Source organism: Hyperolius riggenbachi, chromosome 1, assembly GCF_040937935.1.
Source record: "Hyperolius riggenbachi isolate aHypRig1 chromosome 1, aHypRig1.pri, whole genome shotgun sequence".
Classification (NCBI taxonomy): domain Eukaryota; kingdom Metazoa; phylum Chordata; class Amphibia; order Anura; family Hyperoliidae; genus Hyperolius; species Hyperolius riggenbachi.
The window spans coordinates 246852402-246873408 of NC_090646.1; the positions used below are offsets into that span (position 1 = coordinate 246852402).

General features: G+C 44.0%; 1 protein-coding gene across 3 annotated transcripts in view; it reads right to left on the reverse strand.

Annotated features, from left to right (window-relative positions):
• LOC137504278 (melanopsin-B-like) overlaps positions 1-21007 on the reverse strand; it is a 222715-nt gene that overhangs the window by 77004 nt on the left and 124704 nt on the right. For all 3 annotated transcript variants that reach the window (XM_068232490.1, XM_068232473.1, XM_068232481.1), the window contains 2 exons: positions 9232-9403; positions 2679-2834 (listed from right to left, as the gene is read on the reverse strand). In XM_068232490.1, coding sequence (XP_068088591.1) covers positions 2679-2834; positions 9232-9403 — 328 coding nt within the window. The remainder of the gene's footprint in view (positions 1-2678; positions 2835-9231; positions 9404-21007) is intronic.

Genomic DNA, 21007 nt, shown 5'->3' on the forward strand with positions numbered 1-21007 from the left:
GATGACAGAGGGCAGCAGAAATGGTGGAGAGCTTAACGAAGAGAAAGGAGTGTAGCGCGAATGCCGTCTCTACCGCTACCATGCAAATTATTCTGGGTCAGATGACGAAGAAGCAATTGACCATTTAGGCGGGGGAGTGCTGCTTCAGACAGCCAATCACAGTGCTCACGGCTTCTGCTGGTTTCTTACACCACCCGATAGTCTCGAGGTCGGGATTATGCTCGTCATTGTTGCCAATCACTGCACTCCCAGCAACTGAGGGAGTGCAGTGATTGGCCACAATGATGAGCATTACCCTGCCCTCGGGACTATTAGGACCTGTAAGAAACCAGCAGAAGCCGTGAGCGATGTGATTGGCTGTCTTGGGCAATGCTCCTCCACCTGATTGGTCAATGGTTCGTCATCTGACCCAGAGGAAGCCGCATGGAAGTGGTAGCATTCACGCTGCACTCCTTTCTCTTCGGTAAGCTCTCCACCATTTCTGCAGCCCTTTGTCATCTTTCCTTACACCAATCCTTTTCATTTATTCTGTTTTCTCACTCAACGCTGGTTGAGCACCCTAATGACAGCACTATTTCATCTCTGTGGTCTTCTCATTCACTGATGTTAATGTTACTGTACATGTGGACACCACACACAGGGGACACCGACAGGGACACAGGGGGACACCACACACAAGGAGGGGATGCTGGACACAGGGGGACATAGGACAAACATAGGTGCTGGTCCATACATTTGGACTATAAAACACAGTGACTCCCCCCCACACACACTTTTGGGGGAGAACAAGTGTGTTTTAAAGTACAAAAATACGGTAATTTTTACAATAATTACTTATAAATGATTTCGTTAGTGTTTTCCCATTGTAAAATATTTCCTCTCCCTGATTTACATTCTGAAATTTATCATATGGGGACATCTTTACTGCTGGCAGGTGATGTTTGTAGAAGGAGATGCTGCTTTTTTGGCAGTTGGAAACAGCTGTTATTTCCTACAATGCAACAAGGTTCCCACAGTGAGATGTCAGTACCTAGGTGCTGACACCACACTGTGGGAGGGGTTCCACCACAATATCAGCCATACAGACTCCCCTGATGATCTATTCAGGTAATGGTAACGATTTCTCATGGGAAAAGGGGTATCAGCTACTAACTGGGATGAATTTCAATTCCTGGTTACAGTTCCTCTTTAAGTGTCCCTCTTTCTTATCTCAAAAAGCTGGGAGGTATGGCCATCCATTATTAGTCTATAATGGACATGCCTGGGAGAAGGGTGTGATGTGTGTCTATGCAGCCAAACACAAGCTTAAAAATATGCTAATGGGGTGAGGTCAGTAGACCCACAAATTTGTGTACCCCAGTAAGCATATTTCAGGAATGGTATCCATCAATGGGGGATGAGAAGGATTAAAATAGATTAAAAAGTATTGGACATGGCTGCCAAACTGGTGATAAAACATGCAAAATGACTGGCACCCAGGGATTTATTTATCTTGCATTGCAACACACTGAAGAGTGTGTCTTCCCTGAGAGTGCTAGAGTGATGTAGCCCACCTTCCTTCAATCCCCACTCTAAAGGAGGGGAGGTTTAAGTGGCGTGGGGGCTTCTGGGGAAAAGGTAACCTGGGGCCACCCTCCATCCCCTTCCCCATCAAAGTTAACCTCTGGGGCCCCTGAGCCGGCTACTGCACACACACACCCTGGATGGTCTCCCCCCGACTGCTCCCCAGGGCCCTGGCCCTAATTTCACGTAATTTTCATAATTACAATTATTTTTATAATAGCTAATTTGTAATTACACACAATTTTGCATAATTACGAACAATTTTCACATAATTAGGATTGATTATGATTCATTTTTGAAAAATTAAGTTAATTACACAAAATGATAAAATTATGAGTAAACATCAAGTTACACACAAAACTGTGAGTGAATGTGAAATTATGATGCAACATTATGACAAAATTAATTACAAGTTTGACAAAAATTCTGAATTACAATTTTGATCATAATTGTATCATAATTGCGATCCAAAATTACGAATATTCAAAATTGTAATAAATCACCTGTCCCTGCATGTTGCTCCATCAATGCTCTGTCTTCAACCCTGCTATTTGGCTTTTCTTCATGTGGTGCATGCCATTTGTAAATAACCTGCACCAGAGCACCTGGGGGATCCGGCGGTTTGGAGGGTGCCCGGCATTGGTCAGGCGCCCTGGGTCAATTGCCCCCTTTGCCTTAATGGCAGCGCTAGCCCTGCTCTGAAGCACAAATAATGCTGGCTTACACTCGTGAAGGTTGGGTCCACCTGTAAGTCGAAACCCAATACTTCCAAGAAAAATAGCCACTAATGTTCCAGGTTTTTCCACAGAGCGAGTGAGCTTCAGCGACGAGAGGGCATCACGATTGGCGGTAGTGGTAGGTCCGTGCGGGGTGATGTCGGTAGGCCCCATTTTTTGTACCAGTGGTCTCTTGGGACCAGAGACTGCTGGTACTGAAGTGGGTAAACTAAACATTTTTGTTTTTCTCTTATTTGAAATCTTATGGCAGCAGCAGTTAGGGGTTGTATGAAGAGACAGTTATACAGATCCAACATTAGCAAACTGTAAATATTATATCTTACATAAAAGACATCAAAAGCTATTTTGCACAATTGTAGAAAAATTGGTTACACTTACCCAGCCCACGCAATCAATGTAACACAAGCATATGGTGACCAAGACAAAACATAGACAATGATGATAACAAAGGCAATTTTTGCCATTTTCCACTCATTCTTTATAGATGATGACGAGAAGGATTGGCGCCCACATGATCCCAGCTTCTGAACATTCCTGCGGAGTACAAACAAAAAGCAATTACAGTAATACCATTCCATAAGCACGATGCAATGCCTGTTTCATTTCCAGTAAATGATAGAAATGGTTTGCAGTTTTTTACAGAAATTACTCATTTGTTCAATCTTTAATGTAAATATAATATAATCGGAATTGTATTTGAATATTTTGCAATGAAAACAAATTGTCTTTTTATGTTTTTTAAATATCTGTATTTATAGATACCCGTAACAGTCAAGCTTAAACAGTTTGGCAACATATGCTTTGTCAAATCCATCTCAGTAATTGCTGTTCACTATATCCATTACAGATTTACTCTAATCAGGATTATTCTAATTAATCCCCACACTCTCTCATCTCAGTGGTTCAGCAATTCATGCTTTGACATACAAGATGACCATATATTCATATATTTTTCTGTTTGAAAACATTTTACTTATGATGAAATATGTACTATATACAACCTTAAAATACATGAGCTATTCTACCAAAGATTATTGCAGAATATTGGACCAGAGGCAAAGCTTACCTTAGGCAGCCTTGTTTGGGGTTGGGTATCCTTTAAGTACCTTTCATTTTTCAGCATACTCATATTATAGAAATTAGGCTGCCTGTCAAGTTTCCTGTAAAGTAACAGGCAGCCTATTGGGCCAATCAAAGTGCAGGGATAATGTTCTTTAACCACTTGAGGACCACGGTGTTAAACCCCCTAGTGACCAGGCTTTTTTTTCATAAATTGGGCCACTGCAGCTTTAAGGCCTCGCTGCAGGGCTGCACAACTCAGCACACAAGTGATTCCTCCCCCTTTCTCCCCTGTCCCCAGTACAGCGCTGCCTTAGATCGCAGCTATGTACAGGTATAATAGACTGTGGTTTCGCCATCTAACAGTCTCCGAGCGGCGATCCCCGCTGGGAGACTGAAGGCTACGCTCCGCCTTCCATGCGGAGATGCACGTGCGCTTTCCTGCTAGCCCCATAGAGAGCCAGTGGAGTGGTCCTGGGGCTGCCGCCGCATTCAAGCCAATTAGCGTGGAGCGGTCGGGAAGCAGTTAAAGTGATTGGACCCACAGGGGCTCAGGGCAGGAAGAGTGGAGCTCCCGTCATTGCCAATTAGCAGGCATAAGTTCGTAGCACTCACTATGCTACTCTGATAAGGCACATTAATTCAGATAAGGCATGTTAACTCTGATAAGACATGTTAACTCTGATAAGGCATGTTGACTCTGATAAGGCACGCTATTTGTTATAGTGAATAAACTCCATAGTGTGCTGTGGCAAAAGGAGGTAAAATGTGGCAAGCATATTGTACAGCAGTGAAATATGGTCATAGGCAAAGCAGATTGTGGGTGAGGCATGAAATAGGTATAACATAAAACACAGGAATCTAGGTTACATGCTGTTACAGCTGATACAAATCCTGCAATAAATCTGCAGTGTGTCTTCTTCCTGTTTTCATGGAAGCAGACATAGGGTTAACATCCCTTGTTTACATATTAGCTGCACTGACAAGGCAGCCAGCTGACACAGCTGAGAGATCAAATTACAGTTGTGATTAGTCACAGGTGAAGGAGAATTTGACAGGCTAAATTCTCTAAATACATACATGGTGCATTTCTCTATATTTTCTTTCTGTCCTGTGCAAGAGTTCAGGTCGCCTTTAAACCAATTATGTAGCACTGATTGCCCAAATAATGCTACTCGTGTCATCTAGGTACTTGGGTTGCATGAGTTGCGATGTTTGCACATTGTGCACTATGTAACTGGGGTAAGTACCTTTAAAATTTCTGTGTGTGCACTGCAGTTCTCCCACAGCTACGAGAATGAACCCCCATAGTAGTTTACAGTTACAAAGGTTGTTCAGTAGAAATCAATACTATGTAATAAATCATGAGACTGAATCACAGTGAAAGAGATAGCTGATTTTGAGCAGTGCAAGTGATAAAATATATTCTGCACCATAATGCATAAAAAGTTCTTGTGTGAGAAAACGCGGAAAAGCCGCCGCGTGTACTGCCGGCAAGGCGGCTGATTCCCCGTCCAGCGCGGCGGTTTGTCCGCAGCAGCGTGCGTCTGGTGTGGCTGGGTCTGTTAGTTCACACAGGCTGAGGAGCTACGCGCGCGCACACCAGAAGTCAGACTTTTTATACCAGCAGGACGATCAGCTGATTCCTGCTGGACTCCTGTTTGGCTGAGTGGCTCGGGCGGGGCAGCAGAGTCCTGCAACTATATATTCAGGTTGTTTGTCAGTTGCTGGTTGTCTGCCATTGCGAACACTTAGGTGGAAGCACTCAGACCTTAGTCAGATCCAACAGTGTGTTAGAACCAGGAGGACCTGGGAATTCACACTTAGCCCGATTACTTGTATTGTTATTCTGTTATACTTCAGACTAGTTCCAGGGTGTAGAGACCACGGACCTCACACCCAAGACTAGGGAACTTGTGTTATCATTCTGTTATACTTCAGACTAGTTCCAGGGTGTAGAGACCACGGACCTCACACTCAAGACTAGGGAACTTGTGTTATCATTCAGTTATACTTCAGACTAGTTCCAGGGTATAGAGACCACGGACCTCACACTCAAGACTAGGGAACTTGTGTTATCATTCTGTTATACTTCAGACTAGTTCCAGGGTGTAGAGACCACGGACCTCACACCCAAGACTAGGCATTGTTTGATATTTGTTATGACCTGTTGCTTTCTTGACTATCCCTCTGCTTTCTGATTCGGTACCACGCATATCTGATTTCACGTTGCCAAACCCTGCCTGTCTTGGATACCGAATCAGCCTTCTGTCTTTGTACCTTGTCTGTCTGTGTGTTGCCGACCTGGCTTGCCCGACCTTGAGAGCTATCTCTCTCGTTAAGAGATAGTCTCCAGACCTGGTAGTGACTACCACCCTCAGGTGTCACTCACTCACAGGTTCAGTCTACCTTACCCTGAAACTCCACCCCTTTGGAGTTCTCAGGCTACTGGAAGGTCTCTGTTCCTACCAAAAGGCAGTTTCGCCCGTACTGCCAAAGACCACCTGCTCCTCGGGTGGTCTTACTCAAAGTCATTACTGTTGCACCAAACACTCACACTATAAAGGTGTCCAGAGGTTAGTTATACTTGGATTATCGGTGATTCTGCAGATCATCAATAATCAGGTATAATCTGTATTCTTGGTGATACTGCAGATTACCAATAATCAGATTCTCTCTGTGTGCTGACACCGATCGTTACAGAATGGCAGACCAAACCCAAATGGACGCACTGTATAGGCATGTTGAAGTCCTGACCGCCGCGGTAAACAATCTTTCCGGGACAGTTTTGAACCAACAGACCCAGATCAGCCAGCTATTTGGGGCTATTCAGGAACTGTAATCAGCTATAAACTCAGTGCGATCTCCTCCTAGCACAGACATACGTATGCCTGTACATGAAAGGTTTTCTGGTCACAGATCTGACTTCCAGAACTTTAAAAATACTGTAGAGTGTTATCATACCTTGAGTTGAGACCTAATTCTTCAGGAACCGAGACACAGAGAATTACGTTTATTAAGACTCTGCTGTCAGGGGATTCCCAGACCTGGGCATATGGAATGAGGCCCTAGCATCAGTTGAGGAATTTTTTAAAGCTATGGCTATAAATGATGATGATCCGGACATTGCCTCGACCGCTGAGCAGAAGCTCAAGACGCTGCGGCAGGGCAAGGATTCGGTTGAAAATTACGCAGCTGAGTTCAGGAAATGGGCAGTATCTGCGAGATGGGGGCCATTTGCACTCTTGGATTGTTTTTTGGCAGGGTTGTCGGATGCAATTTATGATGTGATGATTGGACATCCTGAACCCAAATCTGTAGACGAGGCAATTTCTTTAGCCGTGCAGATAGATCGCCGTTTGCGCTACCAGAAACAGGTTCGTGGTAGAAATGCTAGAAGGTCTGTCTTAGACGACTCTGCTCGTTCTCCATCACCCTCAGATGAGCCGATGCAAATCGGGTATACAGGGCTGAGTCAAGTGAAAAAGAGTCGCAGAAGGCCAATAAAGAGTGGTTTATATGGTGCTAAAGGCCCAGAAGAATGCTGCCGCCTAGGTTTAGTCAATATCAGAGGTGAGCGATCCTCATCTCTAAACAAAGATCGTCTGCTCCTTCCCTGCTCGATTACATGGGAAGGTCGGACTAGTTCCGCAGAAGCCTTGGTAGACTCTGGTGCTGCAGCGAACTTCATATATTATGATTTCGTTAAAAGATTGGGGATACCTTTGTCCGCGCCTGACCAGCAGATTCTGGTCACTGCAGTGGATGACTCTCCCTTGCAGAGTAATCAATCTCTTTCCCAAACTCCCTTGTTGTCATGTTGGTTAGGGGCATTGCATGAAGAGAGATTACAGTTCCTGGATGGTAAACAACCTCCACCATTGTTCTTGGTATGCCCTGGTTGCAACTCCACTCCCCACAGATTGACTGGGCTTCAGGTCAGTTACTGAAATGGTCAGCCTATTGCCATCAGCATTGCTTGGAGAGAGTGGCAGGTTGTGCTACCAAGATACAGGGTGGAGAAGTGGCAAAACAGGTCAAAGCAGAAGCTTTAATTAAAAGTTCCGAGCCTGAGATCGGCCTACCTCGGAAGGTGGTCAGGGCACCTGCGGAGACAGTGAAGGACTGGATGCCTAATCTGGACCCTTGCCAGCGAGACATTCTAGAGGGTAAAACATCTAGTCAGACCTCACTGGGTACATTACAACATTCACCAGTGCCAAGGAGAACCCAGACTCAGAAAAAACAGACTAGTAAGGGAAAATCTGTAGAGTGGGAGTTTTCCCCAGGGGACATGGTGTACGTATCCTCTCGGCCTGGGGCTCTGAAACGATTATCACCCAGACTGGGTCCTACATTCATAGGACCACTCCCAGGCAGTATGAGAGGTGTGAGATCACTTCATGTGCCTCTACTGAAGCCAGCAGTGCACGTGGATTTCCCTCCCTCCCTCCCTATGATGGTAAAGAACCAATCGGAATGTGAGACCGAAAAGATTCTAGACCCACATTCTGGGAACCCGATCGGGAAGTGTCCGGAGTCCACTCCTCGGGGGGGTACTGTGAGAAAACGTGGAAAAGCCTCCGCGTGTACTGGCAGCAAGGCGGCTGATTTCGCGTCCAGCGCGGCGGTTTGTCCGCAGCAGCGTGCGTCTGGTGTGGCTGGGTCTGTTAGTTCACACTGGCTGAGGAGCTACGCACGCGCACGCCAGAAGTCAGACCTTTTATACCAGCAGGATGATCAGCTGATTCCTGCTGGACTCCTGTTTGGCTGAGTGGCTCGGGCGGGGCGGCAGAGTCCTGCAACTATATATTCAGGTTGTTTGTCAGTTGCTGGTTGTCTGCCATTGCAAACACTTAGGTGGAAGCACTCAGACTCAGATACTGCAGATCACCAATAATCAGATTCTCTCTGTGTGCTGACACCGATCGTTACATCTTAGCTTTAGTGCAGTTGAGGAGGACATTGGCCTACTTCTGTGGACTTAAGCTTGGAAGGAGAAAGTATTGGAGTGAAATGAAACATACCTTATTTAGCTGTTCCATGCTGAAATGGTGCTGAATGCATGTGTTCTGGTTCCGAACACCAACACTAAGGGCTTGTTCACAGTGCTCAGTTGTGTCACAGAATAATTCTGCATGTCATCTCACTGCCCATACAACTCTATGGACCTTGTTCACAGAACTGCCTCATAACTAATTGCGTTATTCTGACTAGCTGCATGCAAGCTTTGTATTAAAGTCTGTGTCAAGTCTCTATTGCAGTTTACACTCATTATAACACATGTGTTATGCAACTGAACACTGTGAACCTAGCTGTATGCTCTGATACCACTTGTTACAAAAAGGTACCCATTGGGTATGTTTTTGAAAGCTCCGCACAGTGCAGGAAGCAGATATTGTAGTGGTAAACAGAACACAGAGTCCGAATCTGATGCATTTTTCTGGAATGGAATGCAAAACACCAGTTATACGAATGGAAGTAAAGCCTATGGGTTTGGGGGACAACGTCCGTTCTCACTAGGCTGGTCGCTGAATCAACTCCGTCCACTTCGCCCGCCACAACAAATCACAATCCTCAGCATCAGGGAAGATTCTCATTGGTTCATAGTTGACTAATGAAAATGTTCACTGTTGCTAGGCAGAAATTTGTCTATTGTAAACAAATGAGGAGCTTTATGGCCCTGCAACCCTCTGGTCTGTTTGGGGAACACGTGAGCATTTGCTTAGCGGCCAGTGAAGCAGATGTGCTTTTACTGTGCCATTTTGCATCCACTCCAAATGTAATTGTTACATATTGAATGTTATCTACATCATAATTTTCTTCCTGTATACTGAAATGATATGATGATTACTTATGGATGGTCTCTTACCTGCCCGTATTTCTAATTGCTAGGAACATTATTGAGTAACAATGTAATATCACAAGCAGTGGGATGAAGAACACAAAGCAGCATAGCATCATTGTGTAACTTTTGTTTGCTGTCGTAGCTGTTACATAATCCCATGTACAGGATATCATTAAACCCTCGGGCACATAGGAGCCTAAGCAAAAGGAAAAAATAGGAAGACATATTATCCACAATGTAGTAAATAACAGAATTTGTTGTAAATAACGACACACAAAATCCTACACTCTCTTGATTTGATGTAGCTCTATTGGTTTTTAACAAATAGGGCACATATTGCTATCTCAACAATATATAACAATAGAACAAAAATGCATAGCATAAGACAAATCAATCATGCAGGCAAAACAACTGCACTAGAAAGCTTGGTTTTATTTCCTTTTATCTTTATATCAGTATATTAATATAAAAATATTCTCCTTTATTTCTCAAAGCAACCCACTTTCACTATCTCTCCACCTCTGCCTGTATTGATCATCCCGGTAATATTGTCATGCCATAGTCTATAAACTGGCAGCCTTGCTAATAGTGGGGAAGGAAATATGTTATACCAGTGTTCATCATGTAGATAGTGGTTATGGTGAAGTTTTTCTGGGAGAGGTGCCTGGCTCTTTTACTGACCACATATGCTATTGCTCCGTGGTTATTGCCTGATGAAGCGGGATCAAACCTGTGAAACGTGCTGCATGTTTGGAGTTCATAAATAAAATATATTGACTGTCTTTACTACAGTCGTTGTGTGTCTACTTGGAGGAGCTAAGTCCACCACTACCTCCTCTATTTACTGTGAGAATCTGCTCAGCTGCCTGTGCAGACAGGCAGCTTTTTGACCACTGTTCAGGTCTGCATTCTGCAGGTCTCTTTAAGAGAGACCTTTTGTCAGTTCTGCAGCTTGCTTGCTGCAGAGGAATTTGCATACGTTGTCATGCAAACTGCCTGGCCACATTCATTGGAGGCGTGTACTATAAGTACTATGTGTTTCCCACAAAGCTTGGCTGGTCATAAGGACTCCTTCCTGTGAAACACTCCTGGAGGAGTGTCAGCCATGCTCTTTGTTTGAAGATCAGCTTAGAGTTATTCCTGGAACTTGCACTAGGCAGGTTTTCCTAGTGCAGTTAAGATTGTTTATCTGTTTTGTTTGTCTGTTGCGATGGTCCTGTCCCAGCGACAGGAAATCGTTCTGTGTGTTTGGGTGCTAACCGCAACAGCGGTTGTTGCTGGTAGCCCCTTCTGATCTGTTTCCCTGGATCGTGCTAGCCTCTTTTCGCTAGTACTGTGGATCCTTCTGTTCTGCCTCCCTGGATCGTACTAGCATCCTGCGCTAGTGCTGTGGATCCTTTTGCCCTGCTACTCTGTACCTGGATCGCACTCGCCTTGCGCTAGTGCTGTGGATCCTTCTGTTCTGTCTTCCTGGATCGCGCTAGTCACTTTCGCTAGTGCTGTGGATCCTTCTGTTTTGTCTGTCTGAATCGCATTTGCCCTAGCGTTAGTGGCAGTGGATTCCTCTGGTCTGGATCTTGGAGCTAACCTCGGCTGCGGTCGCTGCTGGTTACTCCTTCTGTTTATCGTGTGCTTGGATCACACTGCTCTGACAGCAAGAGCAGTGGATCTTTCTGATACCTGGTTCGCACTGGCTCTGACGGTAAGAGCAGTGGTTCCTGTTTGATCGATTCTCGTTGTCTGTCTGTTTGCGTGCGCTTGCTGGTGCCTGCGGTAAGGCAACCATGTAGCAAGCGCGTTTGAGTGGTGTCTGTCTTGTCTTGGTTAGTTAGGCGTGCTTGTCTCTATTGTGCTTATCACGTGGAGACCACGCACGAACGCGTGCACTGTTGCGAATGAGTGCGGTGTTCGCGTTCAGTTAGCGTTTGTTATTTTCCTTGTTATTCTCAATGTATTATTTGCTGTGCCTTTGCTAACCTCGTATTCTGTTCTGATCTGCCTTGTGTCACGTCTGGCGATCGCACCTCTCGCGATCGCGTTCTTATTTCATATCTGCTGTTGTGTGTGCACTGTCGCGGGGTGGCGACTAGGTTGGCGCACACACATACAACCTGTCCCTTTGCTCGTTCTCATTTGCAATCGCTTCTCTTGCGATTGCGTTCTGCGCTTCGTACAATTCCTGTCTGGCATTTGTGGAGGTACAGAAGATTGGTTCCTCTGCACTCCCCAGCGCCATCTGCTGACAGGAATTGCTGGGTTCCTGCAAATATACGCTTGTGGAGGATTTCCGCCGTATCAGCGCACGCGTTGTGCGCTGATCACGGAGAAAGTTCCGCAATCGTTACATTTACCAAGAATTTGTTTCTTTAAGCTCATTTAGCTTCCTTTAATCCTTTTGGCACCTCTGTTCTCCTGCATAATATCGAGTCCACCCTGGGTGGAGGGTTGAACCCCCTTTTTCTCATCTACAGAGAGCCACTTCTTATTCCTGAGTGGGGTCAGGAAAATCTCCCCACCTGCTTTTACAGTGGTTGCCTAATGGTAACCCTGGTTTGTGAGTATTATTATTTACTCTATCTAGTAACCATTTACCAGTACATATTACACTATTGGGGCTCTTGGTGTTCCTTGCTTTTATCTCGTTGCAAGCTAGGTGTAGATAGGGGAAGGTTAGTGTTAAATGTATGTAGGGGGGAATTAGTGTAAGATGTACAAAATAGGAGGTTAGTGTTAGGTGATGGGGGGGGGGGGCTTATTGTTAGGTGTATATGGTAGGAGGTTAGTGTTAGGTGTAGATAGGAAAGTGGTAGTGTTAGTCATACATTTTAGGAGGTAGTGTGGAAATAAGAAAAGATAAAAGCAGTAGAAGAATATCAAAAAAATGTGCCCATATTCTATTTAAGGTAATACAATATTATGCGATTAATGTAATATTCTATGATTGGGTCTATCTTACGCCCATTTTGTGACACTTATAAGTTATATATGTACATGGGAATTATGATACTTGCACATAAAGGGCCCACAAGTAGAGCAGCAACTTTGGAATTTATGAGGGAAATCCCTTGAATACTATGTGAATGTGTTGTAATGGTAATTTTGATCATCATTCCATCCACGTGATATACAGTAACCAAATGGTCAAAATCTCAATACTAAAGAGAACATACAATCAGGAAATTTACATTTTAAGTGGAACTCACCCTACATTTTATTTGTTAAATTATAACCATACAAAATAAATAGAAGCAGCCCTCACCACATCCATAAATAAGTAAAAAGGAGAACTGCCAATACTTTGTGAAGGGACAGGTTACTGTGAGAAACAACTAGCACATTGTAATCTTTGCAATATCACAACAGAAACAGCCAGATTAGTCACTGATAAGTGAAGGCTATTTCACTTATAATAAATTATTGCTAGACATTGCATTTAGCATGTGGAGATTTCTGCTTGCTTCCTCTCTTAGTGTCACTGGTAGTGTCAGGAAAATCAGCAATTAAAACCTTTCAAATGGAGAAAAAAACATAACTAAAATAGACTTGGTAGAGTGGAAAAAGATTTGAATTTCAAGCAAGCTTTTTTTTTTTTTTAACCTATCTATGCTTCTGACTGAGTTACAGAGAACAGGATGTGAAGAAAAATCTCTCCTGGGGTCCCAGCACCAATAATAACCTAGTCATTTCTTATTTTATTAAGATGTAAGGTAAATAAGGTTTGTACTGCACATACACTTTACATTGTACCGAGACCTGCAGGATATTCACAGGTAAAAATTGGTAAATTTTGGTGCCCGAAGGCGTCCAGTAGCACATGCCGCCATGCACCCAAATTTCTGTTGTTTGCTACTAATCGCTTATATTAGGCGCCTATAGCATCGGTTTTTCCATAAGAACTCTTGTACCCTTTTTTAGATTCAGATTTTAATCATATAAATGCTGCTAACCTTTGCAATGTATTATCTGTAATGATAAATGCAATATTTATTTTTGTCTAAAAGCTTCTGAGGTTGTTATACAGTATCTCCATGCAAATAGTTACAGCCATAGTCCCAGAGTAGCAGAATTAAGTAATATAACTTGGATATAAATTGAATCAAGAAAGCCATTAATAAAACAAATCATGCACGTAGATGGCGTGAAAATACAGATAAACTGTATGTGCTATCACAATATTAAGATATCCAGAGGTATTTAATAGAATGATTTCTCCTACAGGATTTTCTATGCATTAACTCGGTGTGTAATATGCAATTACTTATCACACTTATCATAAATTGTCATAAAATCTCTGCCTTAAGAGATAGTGCTGTGGTTTAGATGGGCAGATGACACAGAGTGGTGCAGTGGATGAGTAGGACACGCTGGGAAATGAGATGATCTCTTCCTCTCTCCCAAATCAAACTGCTATTTGATGTGAGGAGATTGTACAGTGGAGATGGTTTATGTTTAAAGAACCACATCAATAGCTTTACTTAAGACAGTATGATATATTGTACATTGATAGAGGGCTAGACTTTGGACTCAAACTCTAGTTGAACCAGTTGACTTGCTAGCTAAGGTCCGTTTGTTGTGACATACTGTATATGGTCACCAAAGTCTCTAAATACTGTGAGAGTGTCTTAGACCAAATATTGGTAGGTTTTTAGAGATTGCAGAACTGTCTCAGACATCTTACGATTCCTTCTAGAACTGTTCTAAAATAGGAGGAATTAGGAAGGTTTCTCAGACAGGGCAGTGTGTGAGGGATATTGCTGTTGCTGAGGTAACCAATACATCCAGGGCCGGGCCGAGGCATAGGCTGGAGAGGCTCCAGCCTCAGGGCGCAGTGTAGGAGGGGGAGCACAATTCATTCAGCTGTCATTCCTAATTGTGTTTGAAACAGAAAGAAATAAGAAAAGGGGATACATAGCAGTGACTGCAAGCCATATATTAAGGTGTTGGGGAGGTTCAATCAGTGTGTGACGGCTGGGTGGTAGGGATGGAGGGGTGCACTTTGGTGTCTGAGCCTTGGGTGCTGGAGGACCTTGTCCCGCCTCTGAATACATCTGCTGTATTGATACAGAAAAAAGAAGTTATAATAGCATAAATATATTATCTATGGTTGATTATTTTAGGTTTACTGGCAAGATGAAAACGAAATAAATATATAATATAAATGTGTTAGAACTGAAAAAAACAAAATCAAGATTAGGAATTTGCAGCATCAGATTTTGTTTGTTTTGTATCTTTCTCATCTCTCACACACCTTCTTTTTCTGAGTAAGGAATTCAGTAGGGGGCAGGAGTCCTTTACAATTTGTGCCTAGCGTGCACTGCGCAATCCGTGAAAGTGCTATAAGTACTTCATAATCTGCAGCCGTTAAGGAATGGATTTGCACTTTTCTTAACTGTAGTGCAGTTCTAGAAATTCACGCTAAACTGCCACAATTAAGTAGGGTTTAAGAAGTATCTAATTATCATGCAGAACATTTCCCCTTGCAGGTCAGAACTCTTTAAAGCGGAATATAACCCAGCATTTCAACTTTGCTCTAAAACATTATTTACAGCATATTGTATGTGTAGCGCACCCGTGGGTGTGTCTTAGAAGTGGGATAGTAGGTTCAGACCTCCTTTGCTCCGGTGAACTCCCCTTTTTCTTCCCCAATGCTCAGACACAGTTTATATGAACAATGGGCCTGTTTATTTTCAACAGTAAGACCCTAAACAAAATAATGATAAGCACACAATCTTGCACACAATATTACTAGTTATAAAATAATACTGCAATATGGAATGTAAAGCAAGGTCAAACAGTTCCTTAAACAGTCATTTCAATCGATTACACTTTTCTCCACAGGGTGTCGCTATAACGAGTTTCACTATAAAGTTAAACTATGCTGAGAATACAATGAAAGTTAGATATTGAGGCTAATCACATGAAAATACAGCAGCCGAATATCTTAATCCCTGTAAATGGCTTCCAATACTTAAATATACCAAAAAAGGAGAAAAATATAGTCCTGGTGGTAGCAAAAAGAAGAAAAAGTTGGCAGCTGCATGCGTTGGGGCCCGTCTCTCAGATGAATATTTATAACAGTGGTGGACAGTATAGTTCACTTGTGCAGGAAGATCCCTAACTATTGTCTGAGTCCACAGTCTATGATTCCTACACTTTACTGAGTTCTATGATCCAGAACAGGGTTCCTAGGCTCTAAGCATTTATCTTGTGAGTATTTCAATATCAGCATGAGAAATGTGCACTAGGAGAGTTAGCACAGTGTCCTCCAGACAGACAGCTAGTAACAATGCATCTGGGGTGAATGCAGGACATTGATGTGTGTTGATCTCACTCTCCTGTCCTGGATGCACTGTATCTGTAGAATGGTGTGCAGATCTGTTACCTCTGAGGGCAGAAATACCAGCAACTCACTATGATGAAGTCCTTGGGCTCACTCATTCAAGGAAACAGTCCACTCTCTCTGGTCCCAGTGCAGCAGTCATACAGCTTGATCTTCTGTCCGGCCAGACAATCCAGTAACTCTGTCTTTAACAGCACACACAGGACACAAGTCAATCCTCTGTTCCTTCTCTCTCCTCCTACAGGATTATTGCGCCAAAACTTCCCCTCTCCTCGGGAACTGTCCTCTGAAAACTTGGTTCCTAGGTGGCACAGTAATCTTTCCTAAGTGCACCCCTTAGTGGGCATAACTGTGTACTGCAACCCATGAGGGAAATAAAAAGGTTTAGCATTAAACATTACCATTACACAAACCTGTGAGGGTGTTACACTCTCCCCCCACTTAAAAAGGCTTGGGTCCTCCCAAGAAATGGCTTAGATCTAACATTATTTCAAATAACATTTAATGTTTAACTAACTGAACATTAGTGCTGTAGTCAAATGGGACATTCCACCATGGAGCATCATCAACACACATTATTGTGGGGAGGGTGTCACCTTTGGAGCAAAGGGCAAAGGGAACATGGGCGTAGATTCCTCGATGTGCAGTACTCACAGGCTCTTGAGTACTATTTCCCATAGTGTCATATGTGAGTCTCTGTGGAGGCCTAATCTGTCTGGGTGGCCTTAGTTCAGAGGTGTTGACCGGGGAGCATGCTTCAACAGGTGGTGCATCATTGACACACTTTATTTCTGTAGTAGTCACATCCTCTAGTTCTGGAGTGACCCGGGAGTCACCTACACTTGGATTAACTGCAAACAAGAGGTCATTGTCCATAGTAGGCAGGGGAAAACTCTCATTTTGTTGTTCGTTCAGAGCTGAAGAACCATCTATACAGATGTCTGTTTTGGATTGGTCAATTTGACAAGGGATGAACTCTAGAGCATTAGCATTCAGATCACTTTCAATGGGGTTGTTGTGCACACTATCATAGAAAAGTCCATCTATACCCCATTCACTATCACTGTCTTCTTCTCCATCAAAGGTGGTCACTGGTTCTTCAGCTAACTGGGTAGCCCCTCCTCTTCTCTGCAATCTTTTGGATCGCCTGGAATTTGATTTTCCTTGTGCCCGTTTGGGTTCAGAATTTATCATCCTCACAGTTTCTGCTAGGGGCATCAAGTTGTTACGATGCCAAGTCTTGGTTGGCCCTTCCTTCCCTTCAGGGCGGACTTGGTAGACTGGAATGTTTGGCAGTTGGGAACAGATGATGTAGGGATCAGAGCCCCAACGATTTGCTAATTTGTGCTTGCCTTGAAAGCCCACATTCCTCAAAAGAACTCGGTCCCCTGGTTGAAGATCATGTACTTTCACTTTCTTGTCATAGCGGGCCTTATTCTGTTGATGTCTCTGTCCTGAAGAGATTTCAGCCAACTCATAAGCTTGCTTAAGGCCTTTCTTGAGTCTCTCCACATAGCTGGTGTGAGAGTTCACCGGGGTGTCATCAGCAGAAACTCCAAATGTCAGATCAACAGGGAGACGAGCTTCTCGGCCAAACATTAAAAAGTAAGGTGAGAATCCTGTGGCATCATTTTTTGTGCTGTTATAGGCATGCACCACTGTGGCCACATGTCTACTCCAATGACTCTTTTTTTCAATAGACAAAGTCCCCAGCATGTCAAGTAAAGTCCTGTTGAAGCGTTCGGGCTGGGCATCCCCTTGTGGATGATATGGGGTGGTGCGACTCTTCTGCACTCCCAAAAGTGTCAGTAGTTCTCTTACAAGCTTGCTCTCAAAATCACGCCCCTGGTCAGAATGAATTCTCTTTGGTAGTCCATAATGAACAAAGAACTTTTCAACAAGCAGTTTAGCAACTGTGAGGGCTTTCTGATCACGAGCAGGAAATGCCTGAGCGTATCTTGTATAATGGTCTGTCACAACCAACACGTTGCTGATTCCCCCTTCGTCAGGTTCAATACTGAGAAAGTCTATGCATACAAGTTCTAGTGGTCCTCCACTCTGTAACTGTCCCAAGTGAGCAGCTCTTGTGGGCAAAGTCTTTCTTTGAATACAGCACAAACAGGAACGGCAATAGTCCTCTATGTCTTGCTTCATACATGGCCAATAAAATCTGTCTCTCACGAGCCCCAAAGTTCTGTCATAACCCAGATGGCCATGTTCATCATGCAATGCACAAAGTACTGTCTCCTTGTATTTCTGAGGAAGTAATAACTGCCATTTTTCACTGTTGACGGCACTTGGAGCCCTTCTGTATACAAGTCCATTTCGTATCTGAAGCCGGTCCCACTCTTTGACCAACAGCCTTGCCATTGGGTGAACATCTGTACGAAGAATGTCAACTTGATTCTTCCCTAAGGCTGTCACTGCTAATTTTCCTAAAGGATCTTCCGTCTGATCTCTTCTGAGATCACTGTTGCTCAACGCTGGTAATGAAGAAGCCTGCAGAGTGACTAGATTGCAATAGGATGAAGGTAGGCTTTCGGCTGGTAGTGCTAGGTTCTGGGCCCAACATTCACTTCTCTGCTGGACTGTTGAAAATTGGCACATAGCTCTCACTCCTGGTGCAGGTATTTCTACCCATTCATCATCAGGGTGTAAGTCTTCATGAGGTCTACGGGATAGACCATCAGCATCTCCATTCTGGGTGCCTGGACGGTACTTCAGACTGAAATTGTAGTTAGACAGGGCAGCCATCCATCTGTGTCCAGTGGCATCCAACTTTGCAGTAGTCTGTATGTATGTCAAAGGATTATTGTCAGTCTGAACTTCGAACTCAGCTCCATAAAGGTAGTCATGCAGTTTGTCCACTACAGCCCATTTCAGGGCAAGAAATTCCAATTTGTGGGCTGGATAGTTCTTTCAGTTGGAGATAAACTTCGGCTAATGAAAGCCACAGGCCTCAACCCCTGATTTTGCTCCTGATAGAGAACTCCTCCCAGACCTTCTCTGCTAGCATCTACATGGAGTGTATAGGGTTTAGTTGAGTCAGCATAGGCTAGCACGGGAGCATGGGTAAGACAATGCTTGAGCTTTTCAAATGCTTCATCACACTCAGAGGTCCAGCGGTCCTCAATACACTCTTTAGGCCCTCTTGGTCCCTTCACGTTCTTCAACTTGAAGCCTTCATCTGGTTCAGTGACATCCACATCACTTTGAAGCAGTTGGTTTAGTGGACGGGCTGTCTTGGCAAACCCTTGTACAAATCTTCTGTAATAGCTGCAGAACCCAAGAAATGAGCGCAACTCTGTGATGGTACGGGGCTTAGGCCAAGATGTCACTGCTTCAACTTTGCTGGGATCTGTTGCTATACCCTCTGCAGACACCACATGTCCGACATATGTCACTGAAGGCTGGAAAAACTTGCATTTGTCCAAGGATAGTTTCAATCCTTCTTTTTCAATCCTATTCAACACTTTCCTTAGCCTTGTCTCATGCTCTTCTAATGTTTTACCAAAGACAATGATGTCATCCAGGTAGACAAGTACTTCAAGAAGATGCATATCTCCAACTGTTCTTTCCATGAGCCGCTGAAAAGTTGCTGGAGCATTTGATAGACCTTGAGGCATGTCATTAAACTCGAAGAACCCCAGAGGAGTGATGAACGCAGTCTTTTCTCTGTCTCTAGGGTCCATTGGAATTTGGTAGTATCCACTCCTCAGATCTAACACGCTGAACCATTTGCTGCCCACCAAACAATTAAGTGCATCCTCTATCCGTGGGGTGGTGTATTGATCAGGGATGGTTCGCTGATTCAAAGTGCGGTAGTCAATGCACATGCGTATTGATCCATTTTTTTTCCTGACAACCACAATGGGGGAGGCATAAGGGCTTCTGGACTCCTGAATCACCCCAGCGGTTTTCAATTCCATCAAGTGCTGTCGCAGGTCCTCCAGATCTCCTGGAGCAACTCTTCTTGAGCGTTCCCTAAAGGGCCGATCTTCCTTCAGCCTGATGCTATGCATTTCACTCTTAGAACGACCTATGTCATATTCACTTGTAGAAAAACAGTTCTTTTTTTGCTTCAGCATCTCTTTAATTCGAGCCACCCATTCTGGTGACAAGATACCACCTCCTAAGTCAACATCTTCCAGATTCAGTTCATTTATATTGGTGTTATCACTTGGAGACAAAGGTGTGGCAGCATATACATTTCCCAGACGGACTTGGGAGCGAAGAATAATGGGTGTGCTCCCTTTGTTCTTCAACCCCACTGGCAAGGTATCATGTGGGTGTTTCAATTTGTCGGCTGGCCAGACCTCTGGTATTAACTCCAGACCAGGTGGCAATTCTACTTCTGAGCCCATTTCCATCATGAAGTGGGAAGTAACTGCCTTTCCACACATCCTCACTTTTGCCCTTAGACAGGTTATTCTTCCCGGTTGAATGACATATTCTCTCCCAGGAGGAGACCAGACATGCCCAATCTCTTCTTTTTGGTTGATCTTCTCTTTTTTCAAAGCATAGTACACTGGTTTTAAGAATGGGTGAAGCGAGGGATAGTTCTCAGCCAATTGCAGTCTCAACAATCTCCGAATAAAGTCTGTATTTGTCCCAACCAACATGGCAGCTTCTCCCTTCTCTTTAGGTCTTGGGCACACAACAGCTAGAGTGTCAACTTCTTCGCTGATCCCCACCACTGGGGTAGGGAACTCTAACTTGAGTGAGACATAGCCATCATATGGGAACTTTGTGTCGCTCAGTCCCCAGATCTCCAGATCTTCCAGTCTTTGTAGTGGCAAGTGTTTCAGGTGCTTCTGATAAAAGTCTCTGAATAAAATAGTAACTTGAGCCCCAGTGTCCAACAAAGCCTTGCTATAGATTCCTTCTATCTTAATTGGCACTAGGGGGGAAGGCCCAATTAGACCAGCTGGCAGCTTCTCATTCTTTGTTCTTTCCACTGCCTTACAGTTGGCATGCTGATGAGCGGTAGATGGTCGTCTTGAAGCTTTTGCTGTCTCTTTCAATGGAGCAGGCTTGATGGGTGAGACTCTGAACTGCTCTGAAGGGCGTAGGTCTGGCTGTGTTCGTCTTCTGTCATCTGAAGTGAAAATGGGTGAAGAATTCGAGGCAGGGATTCTTTCCTTCATGGTGTTATTTATGGAGCGCTTTGAACTTGGGCACACAGTTGGCTCCTTCACTGAGGCCCTCTGAAGTTTCCCTGCATCGAGTTCACCAAGAACATTTCATTTACTCTCCTCAGATTCTCAGGATTTGGACATCCCCGTCTCATGTGTCCTGTCTCTCCACATCGGTAACAGAATCCAACGAATGGTCTTGATCTGACTCCATTTAATTCTTTTCTGACTGCCATACCTGCAGATGCTGCATCTGTTTGCTTCTCTTCTGCTAGAGTCTTGACTGTCTTCTGCAGCCCCTCTACTGTCTTGATAATCTGTGTTA